This window comes from Astatotilapia calliptera, chromosome 17, assembly GCF_900246225.1.
Source record: "Astatotilapia calliptera chromosome 17, fAstCal1.2, whole genome shotgun sequence".
In the NCBI taxonomy this organism is placed as follows: domain Eukaryota; kingdom Metazoa; phylum Chordata; class Actinopteri; order Cichliformes; family Cichlidae; genus Astatotilapia; species Astatotilapia calliptera.
In genome coordinates this window covers 1,824,627-1,843,017 of record NC_039318.1, presented here as the reverse complement: position 1 = coordinate 1,843,017, position 18,391 = coordinate 1,824,627, and the positions used below count along the sequence as shown (strand labels likewise).

Here is an 18,391-nt window from a genome sequence, read left to right as displayed (position 1 = left end):
ACTGTGTTTTAGGCTTCGTTTTTATTGATAAAATGTTTTTGAAGATAAATCCACAATGGTAACATAACATGAAAAGATATAGAACTAAAAGATTGCAATGTCTTATCTGTTCTTTGCGGGAATAAAACTGACAGATGAAGTGTGAATGCATGTTTCACAAAGGGCTAGACATTTCTTTTTTGACTTTATTTTCCAAAAAAAATTTTAATTTTTTTTTTATTTTTATTTTTTAAGAAATGTAAGAAAATTTCAAACTAAAATGCCACGTTTAAATAATTTAGTAGTTTCTAGAAATCACTTTACCAGCAGTAACACCTTTCAGTCTTATTATGTAAGACTCCACAGGCTTTGCACACCTGCATCTAAGCAGTTAATCCTATTCTTCCTGATAGATCCAATCAAGCTCTGCCATATTAGATGGAAATTATCTATAACCTGCTATCATCAGGTCCTATTTAACCACACAGATTGAATAACTTTATCATGCAATAACTCGAGAAGTGTTCTGGTTGTTTGCTTTAGGTCGTTGTCTTGCTGAGAGGGGTGCTAGTGCACCAGTCTCAGGTCACTGCGCTGTGGAGCAGGTTTTCTTTTTTGTGTTTGGCTCCATGCAATCTGTACCCGAAGTCATGCTGTATCAACACAACATGCAGTCATCATCACCAGCCTCATAGCCCAATAGTTCTCTTTTGTCTGTGGAACGAGTTTGCTTCTGCAGGGAGCGCGCATCCTCGAGCCTGCTGAGTGGTCCTGATGCTGGTTCTCATGCACGCGTATTACATCACTTCTCTGTTGCGCCATTGGCTGAGGGTCAACTCCTCCGCCCTCCGCCGCGAGCCACAGCATCCCGACGCAAAGCAGCGCTGTTTCAAGCAACCTCATCACGGTCATCATCTTCTTACCTTTAAATACATCAAACCACACGTACACAAAGCTGTTCACGTGGGTGTGCGCGTTTTCTTTTTCCTGCACTGGCGGCTCGTTTCGACGATGGCCGAGAGCGAGGCAGATACGCCGAGCACGCCGATTGAGTTTGAGAGCAAATACTTCGAGTTTGATGGAGTGCGGCTGCCGCCCTTCTGCAGGGGAAAGATGGAGGAAATCGCCAACTTCTCCCTTAGAAGTAGCGACATATGGATTGTGACGTACCCAAAGTCAGGTAAAGGAGCCACCACACCACCCTGTGCACGAGTGTCTTCGTGCCTTCGCATTTCTTGCTGCTCGCTACTGCAGCAGTTTCTGCAGGCCTCTCTTGTTATTATCAAAGTTTAACAACACGAATAAAACACGAATGCACAGGTAGCCCGTATCTAGTATCAGTCACAGGGTTCATTTTGCGTAGCACGCAGGTATCACGGTATCGTGAGAGTTGCAAATCCGTTCACTTTATTGCAGTGGGTGGATGACGATATCTGTTTATGATGCTTGTGCAGTAGAACTACTTTTTATAGGCCTCTATCAAGCATGTACACGTAGCATCAGCAGCCCGTACTTCATACTCAAATATCAGCAAATAAACGAGTCAGACTGATTAGATCGATTAATGGCTGGCTGAAACACATCAGTGCAGCCTCCACAACTACTGTGGCCTTCATCATCCACCTCACTCGCATGAGCACTTCTAGAAGTTGGTGTTTACATCTATCCCCAGAGTGTCTTTGCGCAGCGCTGCTGCATGCGTCGTGCCCTGCTGTGCGCTGGGTGGGTCCGGTCATGTGACAGGTGGTGGGCAGCTGGAGCAGTGCTTGCAGAAGGCCAGAAGGAGTTTGAATATTCAGAGTTTAGTTGCATTTCTATGTAGCACAGCAGAGGAAAGCAACCCAAAGGACGGGGTGGCGACCATCGGGGATGTTTTGAAAGTTTTTGGCACAGGGTGGTTGACGGGGCCCAAAGGAATCAGAATATCTGATCATAAAAGCATTTGCCAATGAAGCAGAACCTTTGAGGAAAAATCGAATTTTACTTATTATTAAAAAGGTTTTATAAGCAAAATATAGTTATACTACTATACACTATATACTATACTATACTATACTATACTACACTATACTATACTATACTATACTATACTATACTATACTATACTATACTATACTATACTATATACTTTGGGATCATAACTGTTGCTTTATTACAGCTTCATTAAAGTGTGTGTGAAACATCACATTTTAATGTTGTTGTCCATAAGACTTACTTACATAAAGATAATTAGCTTTAGCTGTAATAATATAGTCCATTATAAAATAGAACAATGTAATAATGTACGATTAACGGTACTCTAGACCAATGACATATTAAAAGGGGTGGTTTTCATTTAGTTTTGCCTCTTTAACCACCCTATACGCACCTACAGTGTACATCTGGATAGATGCATGCATAGAAGAGCATTACAGATAGCTGTAAGCCACAGAGGCACTTGAGAGGAGCACATGTCTTCTCAGATCTTGCCACTGCACTATTTTGTTCAATGTCAAACATTTTTTGATCCAGTGTGCTGTCAAGACAAGAAACACTGGTATTGCACACATTTCTTAAAAAAAAAAAAAAAAAAAAACAGTCACAGGAACACTTCAGAAGAACTCTACAAATTCAGCACAGCATCATTAAATTAGTTTATTTGTTAGTGCCTATTATACAGTGATAATGACTCAGAAGTTACAAATACACCCAACAACCCAACACACTCACTTAGAACTGAAGCACAGACTCAGAAATCTCCAGAGAACACTGGTGTGATTTCAAAGTAGTGATTTTTTCCCCTGGATTAGAGCCAGTGACATTTGATAAGGTCACCAGAGCTAAAATTATTGGGAACAGCAGTCACAGATGCCAAGAATGATCCCTTTCATAAGTTTATCACAGCAGGATCAGGAATGATCCGTCACATTTGTACACCAAAACAGTGCATGTTTGAGCAGAACTTGGTGTCCTTGGCACGCAGCTGGTCTCCTGAGGTTCTCTGCAATATTCTGCAAATATTCATTTTAACCAGTTACAACTTTGTGCATCCAAGCAATCTTTGTTTTTAAGCTTAAACAAGCTTTATATATCTGTAGTCTTTTGGTGCATAGGAGAAAGAAAGCACATGTCAGGCCACATGGCTGGGATGCTGCAGAGCTATGATGCCATTGGCTTACATGTGATCATCTTAGCCAATAGGATTAGCAGCACTCCATAAACCAAAGGGAGGGCGTGAGCGATATGATATTACTTAGGTCTGTTTCATATGTCATACTGTATACTTGCACATCCTTGAAGTTAGTGGAATCAGGAGGTCTGGCTCCACAAACATATTGAACTTTTATCAGGGATTTTGTTTCCCCTTTTTAAACCACAGCTGTCTTTAAGCCATGACTGTTCATTTTCCTTAAAACATGCGTTAGGTAACTTTAGGCAAAAATTCTAAACACATGGTCAAAGGAGTTAGAAAGACTGGAAAACAGCAGAGTTTGAAAGAGGTGAGCTGGGAGAGTCTGCAATGTGCTCCTGAGTATCCTGCAGCTTTATGCTCCATCCATTTAGAAACTCTATGTCAGTTTGTGCTACACTGATTTGGTCTTTCTTTATTTAATCTGTCTCTAGCATTTCCATCAGCTTTATGGGAATCCAGTATCAAAGTCTCATATTAAACATATGATGAGTGAAATTTCCAAACATAATATCCATATGCTAACCATACATATGTTCACTTATAATCAAGTGAAGAATTTGAAATAAAGATAAGGACTTTAATTCTTTACTAGGAAGGAGGTATGAAATATGCATTGTGATGTATTTAAATTAAAAACCTGCTACTGATCTGGATCAAAATTTAACAAAAATGCATCCAGAAAAAAGAAACCGATATAATATCAAACATAATATAACACAAACTCAGCACAATGCTTCTTGGCAGTAAATCTTATATCATTGGAGAGCCTGTTTATTTCCCTCAAAATCGTGCAACATTTGCAAGGAAAATGCAAAGTTGAGTACGTGAGTTGCACCTATGAAAAGCTTGTCAAATCTTCTCTGGCAATGTCAAACAGTTTATTCTGCTTTTGACTCTTGTTTTAAGCTTCTGGTACCCCAGGTACAGACAATAAGGTGCCCGATAGGCGCCTGTGAGCATGAAGTATTTGCTCCAAGCAGTTTCCAATGTTTCAGTCACAGCAGCTATGTGACTGAAACATTAAGCACTTGTAAAATTAGGCTGCTTACATGCTCAACCTTTAAACACATTGTACTAGAAACATAAACTGGTAACCCGTCCTGGTTACCAGTTATCATAGCATGACAGAATGACATCATATTGAATGAGGATCCAGTTTGAAAATGAACTCATTGCCATTGCTGCTGGTGCAATCCGGACACATGATGGGCTCCAGTTTTCATCTTTCACCAAGACTTACTGTTTCAGTTAACAAAATCAGTTTATATTATTTTATATTGTTTAATGTGTCATGATCTGCATTCAAGCTTAGGTTGCTTAGGCTGATTTATACACTCCGTGCAGGCAAATTAATGCTTTCCATAAAAATGAGTTCTTTATGATTTTTTTGCAGAATCTCTAGGATTTTTGATAAATTATTTTCATTCTTTGTTGCTAAATTAGATGAAAAAAGTGATTCTTTTGTACTTACAGAAAAAAGAGATTTTCAAAATGACCCCAAACTGTTGTGCAATTGAATACGTGTAAAAATCATCCATCATTTGAATCTCAGAGTTATTATGAGAACAGTGTTCTCTGTTAATCTTTGTATCACAGGCTCCTAGAGGTTTTTTAAACTTTTAGTTGTAAGCCGCAAATGATTTTTTTCATCTATCAAATACAACTGAACCCTTTAAGGAGTGAAACACACTACATAACTGCTGCTAATGGGTTATAAAAATGTTCTTTTAGAACGAGAAAGCTTTTACTGAAAAACTTTCTTATGCAATTTATTCGGTTTCAAAGCCAGTATGTGGCTAACTTCACTTTATTTTTCTCTAAGTGAGAGTAGTCAGTCTTATTCATATCACTCTGTAATGTAGAACACTGGCAAGCCTTTAAGTTATTAAGAAACAAGCTGGGATGAATTGATTGCATCGTGTTAAAATGCTGACTTTTTCCATTGCTTAACAGAGAGGCGTCCTTCAAGTTTCACATGGTGTGATCTGCATCTGTGAGCCAAACTGCCCATAAATCTTTGGACTGGCAACAAATAAGACATTAATAATGTGAGAATGGTAATGTTTTGTAACTAGCGATTAAATGGTTACAATGTAATTGATTAGGGTGACTGAAAAAGTGGAAACAGTAAATAATTTCTTCCAAGATGTCTTTTAGTGACGCACACACTTTTACATGTGACTCATTGAGTTCCCATGGACGAATTAAGGCCTCAAAGACTGTTTGGGTGTTCTGTACTGCAGTACAATAGTTCAGTGGTTAGTTTGTATTAATCCAAGCTCATCAGCTGTGGATCCAGCAACTTTCACTGTTTCATGCTGAAGTTTGACTTTTGTCATTGTCCCCTGATTGTCTTTTCTGTCATTGCAGGCACCAGTCTACTTCAGGAAGTTGTGTATCTAGTGAGTCAGGGAGCAGACCCTGATGAGATTGGCCTTATGAACATTGATGAACAGCTGCCTGTTTTAGAATACCCACAACCTGGGCTGGACATCATACAGGTAGAGTGAGTCACTGACATCACAGTAGCAGACACTCAGCACCATAACCAATTTAGAACTGAGGCAGCAGGTGAGATTAAATTATTCGATCTGGTAAAACAATGCAAAATCTAGCCTGCTAACTTAGCCTTCCACTGTAGCCATGTTAATGGGTAACTGGTTCAAGACTTACTGTCATAAGTCTTGCTTATAAATGCAGATAATTTAGAAAATTTAATAAAAAGCAAAGTCATCAAAAGTTTGAATATTACATTTCCCACTTTTACCTCCCAGATATACTGTTTATTTGCATTAACTGAGCTGAGACTACAAATGGAAACTTGAAAGTTAAAAATCTTGTCCCCTGGATATAGATTCCTCACAGGCATATATCTGTTTATTCCTATAGATTTAGGAATGAATAATTGTGTGGATTACATTATGACAACATTAAAACGAACTAACTGCTGATTTAGATCAGCCCATTCTCACTCCTGAAGCGTAACATCCTGACGATTTGTCACGTCCCACGGCGTTCCTGAGGAACGCGAAAGGCGACCTTCGGCATTCTTAAGGTACGCGCCGGGTTATGGGTGAAATACAGTAGAATGACGGTCCCACGGTAAAAGACGTTCCAGCCACGTATTCCAGCTCTAACCATAACCTTACCCCTAACCTTAACCAGCACTGTAATGACGTGAAATAGTGTTTTCCAAAGCGATTTGAGGAAAATGAACGAACATGTGTGGATGGATTCCAAATGGTTCTCACATTTCCTCATTTTTCCGATCTCGTCATTTGTTCACACTGCAGGTCTTGATGCTCAATTCCAATGTTTTGATCAAATCCGATTTTTTTGTCTGCTTGTTCACACTACAATTAAAATGTGACAGCAAACGCGCTCTAGTGTGAACGCTCAAAGCAGCCGCATGCGCAAAAGAAGACGTCACACACAACGCGCTCTGTTTAGACCCAGACCAAACAGCATTGTTTGACTGATGTTGTTTCGGACTTTACGTTTCCCAATTTTGCTTTAAGTTAAAGTTATTTTGTTATTTACATATGGCCTAATAACAATCCTTATTGCTGTTTTAGAGGAGCGGTGTTGTAAAGTATTCAATTCAATTCAATTCAATTTTATTTATATAGCGCCAAATCACAACAAAAGTCGCCTCAAGGCGCTTCATAGATACAGAGAAAAACCCAACAATCATATGACCCCCTATGAGCAAGCACTTTGGCGACAGTGGGAAGGAAAAACTCCCTTTTAACAGGAAGAAACCTCCAGCAGAACCAGGCTCAGAGAGGGGCGGGGCCATCTGCTGTGATTGGTTGGGGTGAGAGAAGGAAGACAGGATAAAGACATGCTGTGGAAGAGAGACAGAGGTTAATAACAGATATGATTCAATGCAGAGAGGTCTGTTAACACATAGTGAGTGAGGAAGGTGACTGGAAAGGAAAAACTCAAAGCATCATGGGAATCCCCCGGCAGCCTACGTCTATTGCAGCATAACTAAGGGAGGATTCAGGGTCACCTGGTCCAGCCCTAACTATATGCTTTAGCAAAAAGGAAAGTTTGAAGCCTGATCTTGAAAGTAGAGATAGTGTCTGTCTTGTGAATCCAAACTGGAAGCTGGTTCCACAGAAGAGGGGCCTGAAAACTGAAGGCTCTGCCTCCCATTCTACTTTTAAATACTCTAGGAACAACAAGTAGGCCTGCAGAGCGAGAGCGAAGTGCTCTAATAGGGTGATATGGTACTACAAGGTCATTAAGATAAGATGGGGCCTGATTGTTTAAGACCTTGTATGTGAGGAGCAGGATTTTGAATTCTGGATTTAACAGGAAGCCAAAACAGGAGAAATCTGCTCTCTCTTTCTAGTCCCTGTCAGGACTCTTGCTGCAGCATTTTGGATCAGCTGAAGACTGAAGAATGTTTTTGGTCATAGCGCCCTGCTCTACTCGGGAGTGAGAACGTGTTGTTTAGATCTATAACATAAGGAGATGCTGGTAGTGGTCTCTATGTTTGACCAGCACCATCAAACTGATGCTAATGCTGCAGTAAGGTTATTGTCTATCAGGCTGCTCTTTGGTTTGTTTTTGTTTCACCACCAGTAACAATGACCTCATCTGGTGTTATTAAGATTTTTATTGGGGGAACTTTTGTAGGACCTCTTCCAGGGTCGTAAAATGTTATATGAGACACTCTATTGGCTAAAACTCAAACACTTCAGTCGTGTCAAAGCTGCAGATTTCTTGGACAAATGTCCAGAGTTGCACATGATGGGAAAAGTTCAGTGCAGATTCACTGTGTTTGTCTTTCACAGGAGCTGTCGTCACCTCGTTTGATCAAAAGCCATCTTCCCTATCGATTCCTCCCTACAGCCATGCACAATGGAGAAGCTAAGGTTAGTTCTCTAAGAGGCTGAGTTCATCAAATCAACAAGTAAACAGGGAGATTCAGCAGTCATTATTATTTCACTAAAACACAGAGGTAATATATCAACCTAGTATCACGACAAAAAGTCAAATAGACCGCTTTGCCTCATGTACATGCACGCAGGAGCTGCAGTAAAACATCAGATGGAGATATTCCATTTCAAGCCAACATGAAAATAATCACGGGAAAGTGTTCAGACATTATTAACACTCTTACATGTAGATACATTTTAGCTGCCTAGCTTTATCGTTTCTGGCATTTGAGCACCCTGAAATGTACGCCACACGTCTTTTGCTCAATGCAGACTTTAAATATATTATCTCCCACTGCTGGTAATCCAACTTCTGTCCACGGTGGACCAGCGTGTCTGTTACACGCCTTGCTGTGATACTGGGTTAAATCTATACTTCCTGTTTACAGCGAGTACTGTTGCCCTCTTCCAGGTGATCTACATGGCTCGAAACCCTAAGGATTTGGTGGTATCCTACTACCAGTTTCACCGCTCTCTCAGGACCATGAGCTACCGGGGAACCTTCCAGGAATTCTGCCGGCGCTTCATGAATGATAAACGTGAGTATACAGATTAATAGAAGATTTGGACATTTCATGTAATCCACTCCATAGAAGCCCTGTCCTGTTTTGTCGAGTCCCTGTATCTCACTGATTGATACTTTTCCTTTATAGTGGGATATGGTTCCTGGTTTGAACATGTTCAGGAATTTTGGGAACACCGTATGGATTCTAATGTCCTTTTCTTGAAATACGAAGACATGTACAAGGTAATATCACAACTGTTTTGTGGGCCCTTTTAGCATCTTATTGCTAGTTCATGGAAACTTACACCCAGCTGTCTGCCCCTGACAGATGACTTTACTGAATTTTGTGTGCAACGTAGGCAGTAAATTAGGGGGAAATTGCTCCTATGGAGCCTGGATTTTCTGAGCAGGCATTCTGGCCTTGAACATACCCATATGGAAAAGAAATAGTAAAAACTTACATGATTTACTCATGAAAGTGGCCACTTTCTCATTACTTTCATATATTGTTTTTAGGAAGTGTCCAAAACATACAAGTTTCATTATATAATTTTTCAAGGGATCTTATATCTGTTTTCACTCTTGTATGCTTTTCATACAAGTTTCACACAAGACAGATACAAACTTTATAAGATTTATATATATCTTTTCCATATGGGTAGTTTTTGCCCTCTTAGTATACTAAACTATAGTTTGACTAAGGAACTCAATAGGATAAAAATCAAGAAGCATTGAATATTTCCAACTAAACCAAAAATCTATTTTAATAGAAATGTGTTTATATAATATGTTTTTGATATTTCACATTAATTTGTTATCTATTTGACATTTATGCTCTTTTTTATGCTCTATGGGCGTTAAACTTACCAGCCTGTATCAACGCATAAGGGCATAGATAACATCAGAGGTTCAAGGCACCAGCTACTGATTGATAAAACAGTACGTCAGGACTCTAAGATCAGGCAGACCAATCTTAGAAGACACACAGGATAGCTGCAAGTACCAAGTATCCAAATACATTTCTACCGTTCATCAGGCACCCAGCTGGAGTAGTAATCTGAACGAGTTCAATGTCACTGATGTCACAATATGAAAACTTTTCACGATGCATGGAGGCTCAACCTTCAGCACACCGAGGGTATACGGGCAACAGAAAGAGGGGGAGGGAGGATTAATGCGTGTCAAATCCAGGAGGAAACAAGCAGAATCACGCATTAGCGTTATTTTAACAACAAAACATTTTCTCCGTGTTTGTTTGTTACATTTGCTTTCATAGATTTTTCTTCCTCTCCTCTTCAGGATCTGGGGACATTAGTGGAACAACTGGCACGTTTTCTGGGTGTCTCCTGTGACAAGGCTCAGCTGGAAGGCATGGTGGAGAGCTGCAACCAGCTCATTGAGCAGTGCTGCAACTCAGAGGCACTGTCCATGTGCAGAGGTGAGTGGGAGAGGAAAGCTCAGTTATTTTGTTCTGGGCACAGACAGCATAAAACATGCACATACCGACTGAGACATCAGCCATTGGTTTAGGACTCTACACTCTGAGTAGAGGGAGCAGTGCTAATTTAAGAGCTAACACTAGTTAGCTATATTCACAAGTTGTCTCCATAAACTGTATGGGTGCAACAAAAACCCCCCACATATAGTTACAGTCTAATAAAGCAATTGAATGCACCCACCAAAACTGCAACACAATCTTCACACAGAAAGCCATAATTAGTCAAATCATGCAAACACAGTGAAGACACCCATCTTAGCAGACGCCCATCAGAACCAGCTACAGACACTCATTAATCAAGGCCACTAGCTCAAATATCCAGGTGGATGTAATTCAGGTAAGGCTCTTATAAAGAGGGGATCTTATCTATCGGCAAGTAAAGGGAACTGCAGTTTTTGTGATTTCTATGTTCATTTTACAGCTCTGGAGGTTGTTCATTGAGTCTTCTGAATAGGCAGTTTAACTGTATGTATGGTGATTACCTGCATAGATATGATGCAATATGTTAGTTGATTAATCAGGAGAAAATCAAATGTGTCTGATGTTATATTTTTATCTATTATTTGTATTATTTTGAACTATTTTCCAAGTGTGGCTAAGGGTAACACATAAATACCAATATAAAAACAGGACATGCTAGTTTACAAAATCCAAGCACAGAGCAGGCAGCTGTAATATGTCACCGCCAGTGGTGGCTGTGTAACATCTTAGAACAGGGGTCCACAGACTGTAGGCCAGAAGTGACCCACCAAAGGGTCCATTCCACCCCCACTGATATCGCTGTGAGTATGCAGAGGAATAGAGTGCAGGAATATCAGACTGTTGGTGCTGCTGCTCTGAGTTTGTGCATCTAAACCTAAAGCAATGCCTCCCGTTGTTTACATTATGTCTGTGTGTAGTATGAAGAGTAAAATATTACTGGAAAAATGAATGAACACAGAAGAACAAATTCAAACAAATGCTGCAAACAAGAAAGAGTACCAGGAAAACACAAATCTTACAGGACATTGCCCACTTTATATTTCCATGAATAAGTGCAAAAAATGCAGTTTCTGGTAGAAGATTGGGTAAGCTCATCGTGGTAGGATTGCCAAATGCCCGAAGCAGTGGAGGAGAATCGAATTTTATGCGTTGCTCACGTCAGTGAAAAGTCAATTATATAGCAGCTTCTCTTTCAAAATCACTGCCCTTTCATGCTACTTAATGCTACTAAAGAAAGTAGCAGCTGGGTCAGATCTTTTTGGTCCTTTGCTCTGAGCTGTTTGCTGAGAGTTGTTAGTTTCTTACAGTGCTTACCTCCTTGTTAACTCTTGTGGTGATACTACAATATTGTGTAGTTCGATTTCTGTATGCTCCATGTAGGTGTATTCAAACCTTTTTGTTTATAGCAGTTTCATTGTTTTTCATTCTGTTCCCATTAAGAGATTAGCTGTTCCCATTAGCTGATAGAGGTCAGGATGCAAATAATCGAAGCTAATCATATTTGGGGTCAAATTCAATACAAGCTAGTGCAGACAAACTCAGACAACAACTAAATCACTAACTATAACTCTCGACTGCTGCAACGGAAATGTGTAGCATTGCAGATTACACATTTCCTAAAGTCAACCACACCATAAATTATTTAATGTACACTGAGCTTATAGACAACATTTTTTAAGGGGAGATAACTACATTGATTTGTGTTGGTTAGTTATTAATGTCCCTGGAGACGATAGTTATGTTGCAAGAGTTTGTGTATGCAGACCAGTCTCAGGTCACTGACCTGTAGTAAACAGAGCAAAGGCTTACCCATGCAAATTTACCTAATACTAATAATATCTCACAGCTGGACTAATAATCTGATACAAGCTAAATACATCCACGTCTAAGTTGTTCCTTATGTGAACTATGGTAAATGGTAAATGGCCTGTATTTATATAGCGCTTCACTAGTCCCTAAGGACCTCAAAGCGCTTTACATATCCAGTCATCCACCCATTCACACACAGGTGATGGCAGCTACATTGTAGCCACAGCCACCCTGGGGCGCACTGACAGAGGCATTACAATGAGATTAGGACTTTATGAAGAGAAACACCTTTCTGTTTCAGGAGTTTAGATCATCATGCAGTGTCATAGTCAATACTTTACACTGCAGGTTAGCACAAGGCTACTTAACGTTAGCTTCTTAGTAATTCAGTCACTCAGAGCTCTTGGTGCACAATACTACTTTAACTCATGTAGTCAATGATTTATATCAGCGGTCTCCAAACTTTTTTGCGCCACGGACCGGTTTATGCCCGACAATATTTTCACGGACCGGCCTTTAAGGTGTCGCGGATAAATACAACAAAATAAAACCAGTACCGGTACCGAAAAAAAGAAGATTTATTGATAACACACGTGAAAAGACCCAGGAAAACCGAGTTAACGATAAAAACGATAACAAAATGACGCTGAAAACCGATAAAAACCCTGAAAACTATACATTTCACACCTGAGCCTCAACTCTCGCGGCCCGGTACCAAACGACTCCTAAACTCCTAAACTCTGTGTCTAACACCTGCCCCTTGCTATGTGAAGACCTACTGTCAAGAAGAACTTTACACTTCTATGGGTGCAGCTTTGGAAATGCTGTTCACAAACACATAGCTGACTCTGTACTTCTTTGGACAAACCCTGAAAGCAGGTTTTTGATGTCATAAGAAAATTGTTGTTAAATGTGACCCTTGTTATCACAATGAGAGCTCTGATCACTCGCTTCATCTTTATTAACTTTACTGTATGAAACTCTCTTAAACTGACAACTGAAGTTATTAAGCTAACTGTGAATTTATGATTTAAAATGGGCTGATCGCTCCATCAGGTCTACACCTCTGATCAGTAAATGTTAACATACATGCTGCATGAGTTGAGAGGTGAATACTATGTTTAACTATGTTTAATTATTTATATACTGAGTTTTAAACGAGTGAATGTTAAATTGTTTGATTAATGCAAAGACAAGTTCTGTGAAAAATATATAAATTTGTGAAAAACCTTTTGACTGGAAGGATTATGAGCTTGGTTTATTAACGTGCCAATGTTAAGATAGTTAATTTACAGGTTTGGTGTTTTCTCAGTATGACCAAATATTAAGAATATGGTTTCAAAGAGAAACACACACTGAGCCTGCTAACAATGCTTATACTGGCATTTAAATTTATACAACTTTCATCAATAGATGTTTCTGGTTTGCCTCACACACTACATAGTTTCATGGTCACATAGCAGCTAGTTAGTGTGTGCTTGTGGGTCAGTCAGTGCCTCCTATGACAGTTATAGGTGATAGCTACCAAGGCTCTGTGACAATCAATCACAGCAACTGTAACAAATTGCAGCTGGTAGGGAGATTCTCATTTTTTAATCAGCGGGTCGATGTAGTCACCAACTGATCTCCGGGTCTGTGTGACTGGGACCTAAGAATTTAACGCTTAACTTTATCAAAATGATCGCAGAAGAAAACAAGATGATGTGATTCAACTGTAGGAATGACGATGGTTCGAATACAGAACCAAGTTATAGTTAAATTAGTTATGGCGTTAATTTAAATAGTTTTGGTTAAATTAAAAATGAGTTGTGCCAAGGTTACCTGCATGACATTTCATATTGCATGACTATGTGATTGAATATTTTTGGATTATTACATAATGCATTCTGATGAAAACATTATAGCACCAGTGTGTCTGACTCTGCACTGCAGACTGTAGTTTAACACTGGAGTGTTGTGCAGGATGTGACTGCGTTTGTTTTGATTGAACCTTTCATGAGTTCCATGTACAGTCATATGAAAAAGAAAACTGTCAAATGATGATTTATTATCTATTAGAACTATTTTAGCAGCAGTAACTTGAAGTGTCCCCTGTTTTCTGTGTGACCTCCAGTCCCTTCAGTAGTTGAGGAAATCTGGCGTACTCCTTCATGTCATTGTTCAGTTCACTGAGGTTGGAGGAACTGTGTTTATGCATATCTATCTTAAGGTACTTCCACAATCGAGTTGAGCTCTGGACTTTGACTGGGCTATTGCAAGACCTTGACTCTTTTCTGTTCCAATCATTTTCATGTTGCATGACCCAGTTTTGGCCACGCTCTAGCTGTCGACCTTACATTTGACTCTAGAGTACTTTGGTATACAGAAGTCTACACGGTGACTGCAACAAGTCCAGGTCCTGTAGCTGCAAAACAAACCCACTCATCACCTCTCCACTGCTATGCTTGAAGGATTTCCACTTGGTCTCTTCTGTCCAAAGGACGTTGTTCCAGATCTGTTGTCCTTTGTTTCAGAGAAAGCTTTGCAAATGCGGTCAAGTTCATTTTAGAGAGAATAGGCTTTTTCCAAACAAGCCATACTTGATCTGTCATTTTGTAATTGTGCTTTCTGAAGCTACTTAATTCCTACAGAAACAGTAAGGGTGCGCATAGTTTTTCACATGAGTGTACATGTGTTTTACATTTGTTTCCTTATTTGTTATCATTTTGGTTTATGTGTATATTTAGTTTTTTATGTTCACTTACAGTTTCTGTCATCTGTTTTTGTTCTATGTTTTTCCATCTGTTTTTTTTCCTTTTAGTCTAAGGAAGTCTGGTGTTTGATCTGCTATAGGTTAGAGAGCTGACAGTCAGTCACATACACACTGCAACTGGTGAGTCACTGCCGTGCCGGGCTGCATTCAGTCTGCAGCAGAAATACGCTCAATAAGTTTTGGTGTTTTGAGCACAAATAAAGACGGTGCTTATTAAAATCCTTACTACGCTCCATTTCCCTGCAGGTCGTGTTGGTCTGTGGAAAGATATCTTCACCGTGTCTATGAATGAAAAGTTTGATGCGGTATACAGACAGAAGATGGGGAAGTCCGACTTGACCTTTGACTTCTGCCTGTGAGGAACGCCTGACCATCTCTCCGTATCGCCTCCCGACTCACTTATCTATGCTAGCTCATTTCCTGTCGAAACCCAAACTCCTACATCTTCCCTCAGTCAATCTGAAGTTCAATAGTTCAACCTAACAGTGAGCTCTCACTAAAAGACTTTTCACATATGCAATCCCATGTCAGCAGAAATCAGAAGTCACACTGTTGTGGAGATTACCGAATTTTTTAAATCAATAGTTAAACCAAATCTCCCTCAGCCCCTACCTCCACTGCTGTGTGTGTTTATAGTATATATCGACTAGATTAGGGTCAGCCACTGAACTGAAGTCTTGGTGGGTGGATTCATAACAGGAATTTAACCTGTATGCAGATATTTGTGATGAAAAACGTTGGAAATGAACGGGGAAAGTTGTTATAGCTGTCCTCAAACATGCTAACGACAACACTAACGATGTTGAGTCGGCACTAGTTGAAGGAAAAAAACGATACTTTGAACCACCAACTGTTTGGCAGCATTATGGACACGACCTCGAGCTGTTGTCAAAGAGTTGTATGTTTACCATAAGTCCAGAATATTCAGGAGCCACAGTCATTTATCGCTGTGGCCATTTGACAAACATAAGCTCTGTTTTGGTCTCCGCTAAAATAACGATGAAAAATATCAGGTAGACGAATAGTGCTCGCCATCAACTTGTAGGTAAGACTGTGTGAGGACAGTCGATAGGCGCAGCAGCAGCGTATTTCTGGAAATGGGTTAGAAAAAACCAAAACGATGAGCTGCAATGCTAAAAACGTCTTCATCGGGTTGTCGCTATGAGCCACAACTTTGAGATTACACAAAATGTTTTGACCAGTTTTTACTGTAAACACATTTACCACGCAGTCTGCCAGATCTTGTATTTGTGGTCTATATAAAATACCTTTATTTAAACAGGGAAGGCTTTGAGAGCAGGCTCTCTTTTACAAGGACCCCCTGGTTATGACACACATGAAAAACATTTACTTTGACTCATTACATAAAAATAATATAAAGAAACCTCTTGAATTATGTATAAAATCATAACAGATAGAAACTGAATAAAACAAAAATAATATTGCATCAGAAAGAAGCAAGTATGATGCAAATATCCATAATCGATTTATTGCAGCAATTTCCTACATTGGTATTATTGTGATAAATTTAAAGGACTAAACAGTCTTGGTACCAAGTATAGTGTGAAGTTGAAATATAAGCAAGAAGACACATCCAATATTCCCATGAAGTTTGCCAATAAGAGCTCTGTAAATAAATAAAGTCCAGTGTTGTTCTCGTCTCACTGCCAGCAGCTGCTACCTTGCTTTCTTATATAAAGCATTGTAATGTTTTCTAAATCTGCTCCCAGATTTGAAACTGAGGGTGGACTGAGGCCGAGTCAGGGGAAAGCATATCGATGATTTCAACAGGATTCAAAACAAATAAATCGTTTGCTTTCTGCATCACTGGGAATACAAGCCTTAATTTATAGAACAATGTCAGCTTTTCTGTGAAAGACATCTTTATTCCACTAATATAATTTGAAAGCATAACTTGTCATTAAGGCAGAAATCTGGGTATTTACAGCAGGTGTCCTGGTAAAAGTAGTAAAACTCACTACAGTGTAACTATTAACCATCCTCCTGATGTCAGCAAACATTTGGTGCGAGTTCAACAATTATTTTTAGATTAATTAACGTTTAAAACTGCTTGGTGATTAGAGGGCTCTGCTCTGCATCAGCTACAGATATTTGGACACGTCTGATGTGAGTGTGTATGAGATGTGGAGAGGGACAACTGTCTTGTTAATCCTCAAACATGTCACCCGAGTACATCAGGGCCCCGTCAAATTCATTGACTGTGTCTAGATCCACACAGTAGTGGTCGGGTCAGGTCTGGAAACATTGACATAAATGGATATTTATGCCATCAAATTCATCTAAAACAGCTTTTGTCACATAAAAGAATTGCAATACTGGATTTAAAGAAGAAGTTATGTTATCTGCAGTTTACCAGCATTTAGCTGAAAGTAATGGAATGTCGCCCTCTGGCGGTCTAAATGGGGAGCTGCACTCACTTGCACATGTCGTGTTTTGGAGGCAGTTTTGGGCATCATAATTGATGTTGGGTCACCTGGGCGGTAAAACCTGATGACAGAGCTGACACACCAGAGCTGAGCTGAAGCATAAGGATCATTTGGAGTGCATTATTTCTTTTTAAATTACTTTTAAGCTTTGACAAAAATCGGTGTTGGGGACACAGATCTGTTGGACTCATCGGAAATTCCTACTGCTAATCCCACGCATTTGATCTTATGCGTGGGGCCAGTTGTTGCGACATACTCACAAAATTTAACCAGTTTTTTTTCTCTACAAAGAAGGGAACACAAAGGGAATCAAGCCTGTACCACCACAGTGGACAGTAAAATGTTTTTTTCTCAGAAATGTCAGGTTTAAGAGGGGTGGGCAGAATATTAACCCATAACCAGCATTAACTGTGTTCTGCTACTCAGTGTAGGGCAACAACAGCACCACTGTCTAACTGGAGTCAGACTGGAATCAACCTGAGCATCACTTCCAAACAGTATAGCACCTTCTACTCCTTCTCATCCTCTGTTGCTGCAGTAGTTCATGCAGACTAGTCCCTGCGCTCTACCTGACACATGTGAATGTCTTTATTGTGTGGATGTACACTACAACCTCAGCACAACTCTGCACATTCGTTTTTTCATTGTTCTTATTTCCTACTGTAACACTGTTTACAACCATTGGCAAGGCTTTAGCAAGTCCAACTCCACCTATCCTTTTATTTGGGGTTTTTATACATGCCTGTCTCTGTTTCAGGACATCCTTTTATTGTATTTGACATGCTTTGCTTTGCTGGTTTATTAATAAAGTAATGTCTTCATGTGATATCCGATGGATGGAGAGTCTTTCTTTTAATTGCTATAATGCAATTTATTAAAAAAAGTTTAGTTTTAAAATACTGTTACTGGACAAATGGGGAATGAGAATCATTTACTCAGTTGTTTGCTCAGAAATCTTTGCTCTGAAAAAAGAGGCTGGCCACAGACATCTGGAAAGCACTGGGCTTCAGCACGTGAGGCACATTATTCCTAATGACTGCATTGAGCCTTTTAGGTTCTAAACGGACATTTTTCTATATTTTAAGGTCAGCTGGTAAAATGTTTAAACATGCTTGTTAGATTAAATGGTGATTGGAAATTGGCAACAGGTAAAAGTGATAAATTACGGTACATTGCTACTTACAAGTAACTGTCAAGTAAATATCACATATATGGAGGTTACATCAGCCATCGTAATACTGCTGTTCAACTCTTCGCCAGTGTAAAGCTGGTATAAAGGTGAAAGACCATCAGCAGGT

General features: G+C 39.6%; 1 protein-coding gene across 2 annotated transcripts; it reads left to right on the top strand.

The window, feature by feature from the left end:
• The first annotated feature begins 781 nt into the window (after positions 1-781).
• On the top strand, positions 782-17,921 carry sult4a1 (sulfotransferase family 4A, member 1). 2 transcript variants are annotated; one of them, XR_003270192.1, is made up of 8 exons: positions 782-1,159; positions 5,522-5,652; positions 7,957-8,037; positions 8,513-8,639; positions 8,754-8,848; positions 9,905-10,043; positions 14,695-14,766; positions 14,893-14,958. XR_003270192.1 is itself a non-coding variant. In XM_026147831.1 (7 exons), the coding sequence occupies exons 1-7, from the start codon at positions 991-993 to the stop codon at positions 15,003-15,005; spliced, it is 855 nt and encodes a 284-aa protein (XP_026003616.1). In that variant the 5' UTR covers positions 789-990; the 3' UTR covers positions 15,006-17,921. The 2 variants fall into 2 exon arrangements, 1 of the variants encoding a protein (XP_026003616.1); XM_026147831.1 differs by lacking the exon at positions 14,695-14,766 and having other exon boundaries at positions 789-1,159; positions 14,893-17,921.
• Positions 17,922-18,391: the final 470 nt, after the last annotated feature.